The following is a 7,790-nucleotide window of genomic DNA, read 5'->3' on the forward strand; positions in this document are numbered from 1 at the left end:
TTAACATACTCATAATTATCAAATATGCAAGCATATTTCTTGACTGTTTAGTCCATATACTTGAGAAAGCGAGCATCAACCTGTCACATTCCGCCATCGCGCCACACTTAGAAAATTTCTCAAATTGGAAACTTGAGTAAAGCTTTAGTCAAAAAAGGGTATACATAAATTCCACTAGGGTGCGCCTATTTATCTATAGGAGGAAGCTCCTGGAACATAGGTATATCTTAGGTTTTTGAGTAAAGATTTACTTACTTCCTTAATTCAAAAACTTGAAAAAATTTTTAAGTGTGGCGCAATGGTGGCGTTATGGACGCTTTGTATCGGCTTCTGCGTCTTTTCCATGCATATACTCATTGATTGTTGCTATGTGTTGTTGTTCAATCATTCCTTTGAACAAGTATTGAATGTATGTATGCATGAGATGGTGATGATGAAGAGGAGGTGGACGAAGACAAGGAGGAGGAGGTGGTGGAGCCTGGAGGAGATGGACGTGGAGGAGATGAAGATGATGATGACGAGGACGTTAGGAGGATGAGGTGGTGTGGTGTTGGATGTATAGGTGATGATGATGATCATGAGGATATGGAGGTGATGAAGATGGTGATGAGCATGAGCATGTGGAGGTGATTACACATATCTCACTCTAGCAATTTTTCATTCACGTTATCTAGTATCGCAGGAAGGTTTTACCATCGCGATACTGTAAGTTAGTTCTTATGTTCTCCATTAACCCTCATTACAGCTTCTATCTATCCTGCTCCTCTTTCGTGTTCTCTCGTTCTTTCTGAGCATGTCTACCACTGTCAACCAACATAACAGACTGAAGTTCGACACGTCCTCTTGCGTCGGAATGGCACCTGTCACCCTCTGATACTGCTCAAACAAGTAATTTTCGCAATGGTCGAATATGAAATCAGCCTCTCTGCGATCGGGGTTGGCCTTGTAGATACCCAGAGCGCTGGCTTCGGCATCGATCATTCTCACCATGAAATTCAGGTCAGAATGTCTCTTCCCATCAGATTTCGTAGGGAAGTCTATACCTCTCATGGACTTGAATGGAGGTAGCTTCGTATCTGCGTGTCCGAAATTATAAATCATGTACATGCTTCTTGTTGTGTTGCCACCCCACTCAAACTTGTACTCGTCCACTTGGCTGCTTGTGCCCGCCCCACTCCCGCTTGGCATGGCGGCCACGCTTCCACTTGCTGGGCCAGTTTGTGCTGATATTGAGTCCATTGCACTTCCTCCATGGATGCTCGTTGGCATCGGCATCCCGGTTCCCGCTTCATCTTGAACCTGCCGTATCTCTGTATTGCTCACACGCCCGTGCTCCGTTCTGATCAGAATTGTATCCATCTTCTCATTGAATCTGTTCTGAGCTTCAAGTAAACGACTTTGCGAATCCAACATCCGACTTTGCGAATCTAGAACATTCTGAACGAAGTCTCCACTGACCGTCACTGCATTCACCCTACCATCACGGCTGTTGTTGCCTGTTGCTGTCACTGTCATCTCAGCCGCCACAGCCCCTGGTGGCCCCCCCCACTGTCCTGCCGATGGATGATTACCATCCGTCGCACCGCGTCCTCCTGCCGGTGTCATCATCAAATTCTTCATTTCCATAACTTGGCCTTTCAATTCTGCCATGTCCAGCATTATAGATGTATGCGGAGTGATTCCAGTTGGTACTCTCCCGTGCGCTTCGGTTGTTACCCATTTCTTCAATGTATCCAGGTATCCTTGGTGTATGAATAATTCTGTCCGAAACAGGGGGTGATTCCGTGGCATGACTTCCCGAAGAAACGTTTCGTGATAAACCACAGATGCTAGAGATTGTTCGATAAGCTTCCTCAGTCTTGCGTTTTCCCGAACATGTGGATATACTGGTCCATGACCTCATTGATTGCCTCCCTGCCTTCACGATTTTCACACCAGAACATCGGTGGCAGAGCCGCAAATTCAGGCCTGTCCGTGGGTAATCCACAACAGGTTCTTCCAACCTGGCAACGGAGACAGTCACCGTATCGTCAGCGTTCCCCTGTTCTTTCATACTCGTCCATGTTACTAGCACAAATCGCATGGAAAAGACGCTTGCAGCGGCTGCATACTTCCAAAGGACATACTTCGAAATGCTCAGGAAGTACCTTGCACAGGGAACCGCTTTCTCTGCCGCCAAACAAGCATCGCCCGACAGACATCGCTCCCTGCATGGTGGGGCTACAGAGTAGTACCACCCTGGAACTCCTAAAATATTTCATTACAATTTTCTCTGAGGGGAACTTGAGTATACTATAACTTGTATTGAAATTCCGATATGAGTAACAAATCAATTCCAGATTATGCACGTTCCTCATTCTCATGCTCCTACAAATTTCCCGGCGATATATAATAAATCTCAGCCCCTACAGAGGTAATACTCTCCTATAGGGGGGTTACGGTATCTATGACCACTCTACCTGAGGTACCTCTACTTCCTATATCCTACTGAGATACAGTACTCCCCTACGTGCTACGGGTACGTAAACCTCCCGAACTCCATACCTCTCCGCGGGACCCACCCCAACTCTCGACCTGTGTGCCAGGGGTATGCCATGACAAAATGGTAGTGCCGTAGCGAAAAGACTCTTGTTCGCTCTCTACCACTCGGCGAGCAAAACCGCAACGTTCCAGCCCGTATACTTCCAAAGAAAAAACAGAAAAACAAAAACAATTGATGGTCAAAATAGCCTCGCCTGATCCCCTACGATACTCGTCACTGTCTCCTCACCGCCTCCCACGCGCCGACAGATTCCGCTCATGCAGCTGCCTCCTCCTTCTCCTCCTCCTCTGGCTCTCCTCTCTCTTCCCTCGCCTTCTCCTCCCCCTCCTCCCCCTCCTTGCTCCTCCTGCTGTGATGGCGACTGCCTCATATGCTCCCTCCCTCCCTCCCACTGCCTCCTTACAACCGACATTCCCTATGACTCCTGCGCTGACCTCTGGTCGGAGCGCGCTCCGTCGCCCCCCTCAGCCGGCCCCTGTGTCTCTCCTCGGACCCCCGTCCTCGCGACCCGCCGGCCCTGGACCGACGAGCGCAAGCTGAAGCACAGCTCCTCCTGCATGAACAAGAAGAGGCTCTCGACCGAGGACAAGATCCACATCGTGTCGCTCTTCTACGGGTCCTCGCGAGACCGCGCGACGCGGGTGAGCCAGAGCCACATCGCCAAGATGTACGGGAAGAGCCGGGCGGCGATCAGCAAGATCTTGAGGGCGGAGCAGGTAGAGGCGCTGCTGGAGAAGACGCTGGAGGGCGAGACTGGAGACGATGAGTGAGGGCGGGAAGTGAAGGGTGGAATGTGCGGGCTGAGGGAGGACGAGGCTGAGGCGCCGCCAGGGAGGAAGGAGGAAGAGAGCCTGGGAACAGGAGGAGGGAGGAGGCATTCGGGGGGTGTTGTATCCTGGACTCATACCGGACGCCCTTTGGATGCAGCGTAGGGACGATAACAGACAGCATGTTTCTGATCTGATGAGTGTGTGTGCTTAATAAACAGTGATCCTAAGATCTTGTGAGCTCAAGGTCTTACGCAAGGTTGTAAGTGGGAGGAGAGAGGAGGATGGTTCAACTCGTATACACGTGAATGAAGGAGGAGGAATGAACAAGGGAAGTCGTATTGCGATGATCTTCAAGAGCGGGAGAGGAGTGGGCTGCGTAGGAGAAGGAGGATCCAGAGAGCTTGGTGATAGGGGGGAGCAGAAGGAGAGGACTTTGAGGGTAAATTGGCTTATTCCCGTCCGTTCCCATTTACTGCGGCGAACTTGTTTCCTTTCCAATGTCGAGTTTTGCAAACCAGCTTTGGTGCATTCATCCAGAGTCTTGCTAGCAATTTTATCAGTCGGAAGATTGCAAGCTGTACACGACGAAAATTTTCAGCACGATACAGTTTTGTGGTAACAGTAGTATCCAATCAGTTTTCACTTTGAAATTCTTTGCTTCCTTTCTTGCTCCGACATATCATATCTCAGTCAGAGTGCCTGATCCTGGGAGGCCCAGCTCAGGTTCGAAAACGTTTCTTCCCGACTCGCACTGCGGCCACCACTTGGCACTGCATGCGTCCCAACTCCACAAAACTCAACAGGTTTGCTACTGATTTGGCAAAGAATCAAGGTACAATGAATCAACGCCAAGAACGAGAAACAAACGATCAAACCTATTGCAAAGAACATGAAGCAGAAAAACCTCAATCGCACCAACGAGCAGAGCCAGCATTCACCGAAGTTGAAGTTCAAGAAGCAGCACGATAACAATAACGGTAACAAACTCATCGTCAATCTCGCTGACCAGTTACTGAACAAGGCAAGCTCACAGACCAGGAGCCTATGAGTGTGACGACTGAAACGACGAGGATACCGATCGGCACAGACGTAGAGACGGATAACATTGCGCCTCAGAAGAGTTTACAACACTCTCAGGACGCAATTCGTAATACTGCACAGAAAAACAAAACTTAGAACGAGCATTGTTGTAGTGACGCGGATATACCTGACTGGGCTTATAACGAGCATTGTTGTAGTGACGCGGATATACCTGACTGGGCTTATAACGAGCATTGTTGTAGTGACGCGGATATACCTGACTGGGCTTATAACGAGCATTGTTGTAGTGACGCAGATATACCTGACTGGCACTGCAACCTGGTAAGGTGAAGAGAAGCTGCAACTCCAAACAGAAATCACCAAAGTGGAAGGGCACACAACCGTCTAAACCTCGCTTACAGAAATCCTTGTTGGACTGTGGAAACTGTTGCGAAAGCCAAAGCATGGTTTCTGGAGCTCAGCTCAAAAGCTATCGCAGATGGGGGGAGAACAAACTGTCATCTATAGCTGCTTTAAAATCACAAGACCCTAGACTTTTCAAAGCTTTCGAGGGCCTTCGTTGCTCATTGTTTGCTTTCTTGAGGCTCGGGTTGTTCATTTCGGCGATGACTTGTTTCGACCTTCATTTCTCACGCACGTCAAACGTGAACTCATTGGCCTCATCTCGACCGGCATGGACCGTCGGTCTGAGGGGGGCCCGGAAAAGCGGATAGTCCTACTTTTTTTCCATCAGGATTTTGATCCTGGGCCTCGATTTGAATTTTCTGGAGTCCGACAGTGACCGGTCAATACAAGAACCATTTTGAGTCGTAAGATAGGGTGGGGTACGGCAGGCGATCTCGGTTCAATGGGCGCCAGTCAAGGAGGAGCGAGAGCGTGCTGTCCGCAGGCAAGTGAAGGAGGGAGGAAGTACAGGAGGAGAATAGAAGAAAGAAAGTAGGATGATGAGAGGAGGCATGCCGGGGATCGAGGGAGAGGTGAAGAAGTGAGAACTAGTTACTTGAACGTCTTTTGTGATCTGTTTGATGGTTGCCTGAGCCAGTCGACTGGTACAGGCTAGCAAAGGAGTTTGATATCAGATCTTGCGATGGTGACAAGCATTTCAAAGAAGTGCTATGTTCCTTTACAAAGCACGTTTCGACTTCGTTCGGATTCCTGTTGTGTTGTGTCATGAGGAGTATATGTTATATGAGCAGATGTTCGATTAGAGCAAATGTGACTGAAGTCTGTTAAAACTGCGCAAAGTCCTGACATCCCATGATACAGCAAGAATACCAGTATGATGATGATAGGGAGGGATCACAAAGAATACAACTCGAGAGATCGCCTCCAAAGTTTCTAATGGTCAGCACCCAACATTCAATATTCTGAGATGTAACATACCGGCTGTCCAGGAGACAAGTCGGGAGCCCGTAACACCGCAATCAAGTCTGCGAGGCTCTCCTCTGGAAGTGAAAGACGTTGTCGGCCTGTCTCCCCTCGAAGACGTCGGTCAGCGCGAGGTAGACTCGTTTTCACCCGGTTCCATCCTACCTTCTTCATTTGCTACTTGTTTCGATATGCCGGTTCCTGAACTGACGTGCAACGTCGCAGAAGATGGAGAGGAGGCGGGCGGCCCTGGAGAAGCACAGTAGGATCTTTGGGCACCTTCCACCAGGCTATCACGTCATGTGAGCTTGTTGGTAATGTTAGTTTATTATCCTTCTCCTCCTGCCGTCGGTGCCTTTGGATCTGCCCGTCGCCAAGAAGTACAAGGTCCTTGTCCTCTCTCCCCCCCTCTCTTCTCTCTCCTCTTCCCTCAAGTATCGGGCTCGCATCGGAAGGCCGCGGCGTTCGCCTGAGGACATGTAACTTAGCGCAATGGCTGAGGGTGCGAATGAAAACCTTGAGCCAGTGGTTGTCGGGGTCCAACTTGAGCGCATGGATGATGAGGCTCTCAGCCGTCCTCGGCTCGTTCAGGTTGTCACGGTAGAGCACCTGCCGAGTGGTTAGGAGCATTATGCTTTCTCTCCTCCTCTCCTGTCTCCCTTGCCCCTTTCCTCCTCCGCTACCGCAAGGTTGATGGTCGTCGGGATGTGATTGGGATCCTGCTGCAGAGCTCGAGAGTACCTGTATGGCATAGCTCAACAGCTGTGAACCCCTATCCCCCTGTTCCTCCCCAGCTGCTTTCCCACCACTCTCCAGCTGTTCCCCTGGCCTTGCTCCTCTTTCAAGCTCCTCACATGGATCGAGCGGCGGTAAAGTCGTTGTTGACGTTCTGAAGGAGCATGCCGTACCCGCATAAGCTCCGCACGTGCCATGGGTTGGAGTCCAGCGCCTAGCGAGCAGAGGTCAGAAGGCAGCAGTAGCAAGACTGATGGGGCAGGACTTTGCGAAACAGTTCAGCAGCGAACGAGTGATCCTTCTTTACGTTGGTGAGGAGGAGAGCGTAATTGCACAGGGTGTCTGCCAGCCACGCTCAGCGCCTGCCACGACAGCTGAAAGTTCCGACCAGTGTGAGAGGGGTCGATCTCAAGGGCTCGCTTGAAGTAGACCTCTCCTCCTGCATCATCTCCGTACTGCACGGAAGTTCAGAGGCGCGAGCAGCAACTGCCGCTGACCTTGTCGCGAAGCAGGAGGCCGTAATGGGACAAGGAGGCCACATGTAGAGGGTTGACCCTCAGAGCATGCTGGTAGAGCGACTCCGCCTGCAGCACCAGCATGAGAAACTTGGGAACCTTGCCCAGCAGGAGATGAGCATCACCTTCGATAGGTCACTGCGAGTGGAGTGGAGAAGCATGGCGAGCCCGCAGAGCGCTTCAACGTTGTCGGGATCCAGGACGAGCGCCTGTTGGTGTTGCGGTCATGGCCTGACGGCAAGTCGCTTCCTTGCCCTCCCCTCCCCTTCCCCACCTTCTGGTATGACATCTCCGCTTCTGTCGTGAGCTGACTCTCCGCAGCCAGCTTCGCTGCCTGTGCGAGAAGGAGTTGGTTGGGAGGAGCAGCGGCAGGACGAAGAGGAGGGGAAGTAGCAGGAGTTCCAGGGGGAGGAGAGAGGAGAGAGAGGAGAGAGAGGAGGATGAGGATGGACATCAGGAGGAGGGGGAAGAGGAAAAGGAGAGAAGGGAAAGAGAGGGAGAGGAGAGAGGAAGAGCGGCGGTGGTGTCAGCAGCAGGAGTGGGTGCAGGAGAGCCTCAACAACCATCTGCGTCACTCACCGCAAGAAGTCCGTCGATCTCATATGTTGATCTCTTGTGCGAGTCAATCTTCGAATCTAATGCAGCGCTAACGAGGAGGGGCGAGGGGTCTCGTATCCATGGATTAGACGCCTGAGAATGCAGGTCAGCACAGTGCAAGGACAAGGGGCGGCACGAGGAAGGCGAGGAAGGCGGTGAAGGAAGAGGAGGGCAGGAGGAGGCTGAGTAGGAGTAGCAGACGGAAGAAAGAGAGAGAAATAA

At 51.1% G+C, this 7,790-nt stretch overlaps 2 protein-coding genes across 2 annotated transcripts; both read left to right on the forward strand.

The window, feature by feature from the left end:
- Positions 1 to 3,099: 3,099 nt before the first annotated feature.
- GUITHDRAFT_105076 (hypothetical protein) lies at positions 3,100 to 3,312 on the forward strand (the record flags this gene model as incomplete). Its single annotated transcript, XM_005835914.1, has 1 exon — positions 3,100 to 3,312. The coding sequence occupies one exon, from the start codon at positions 3,100 to 3,102 to the stop codon at positions 3,310 to 3,312; it is 213 nt and encodes a 70-aa protein (XP_005835971.1).
- Positions 3,313 to 5,204: 1,892 nt separating this feature from the next.
- Positions 5,205 to 6,249, forward strand: GUITHDRAFT_151576 (hypothetical protein). Its single transcript, XM_005835915.1, has 4 exons — positions 5,205 to 5,242; positions 5,620 to 5,697; positions 5,748 to 5,855; positions 5,947 to 6,249. The coding sequence occupies exons 2-4, from the start codon at positions 5,695 to 5,697 to the stop codon at positions 6,025 to 6,027; spliced, it is 192 nt and encodes a 63-aa protein (XP_005835972.1). The 5' UTR covers positions 5,205 to 5,242; positions 5,620 to 5,694; the 3' UTR covers positions 6,028 to 6,249.
- The last annotated feature ends 1,541 nt before the right edge of the window (positions 6,250 to 7,790 follow it).

Source organism: Guillardia theta (assembly GCF_000315625.1).
Source record: "Guillardia theta CCMP2712 unplaced genomic scaffold GUITHscaffold_19, whole genome shotgun sequence".
NCBI classification, from domain to species: domain Eukaryota; class Cryptophyceae; order Pyrenomonadales; family Geminigeraceae; genus Guillardia; species Guillardia theta.

Bases quoted from the DNA above. Each gene is read 5' to 3' on its own strand.
- GUITHDRAFT_151576 (XM_005835915.1), top strand. The intron at 5,856-5,946 runs GTAGACTCGTTT...GCAACGTCGCAG, and splicing joins AAGACGTCGGTCAGCGCGAG to AAGATGGAGAGGAGGCGGGC.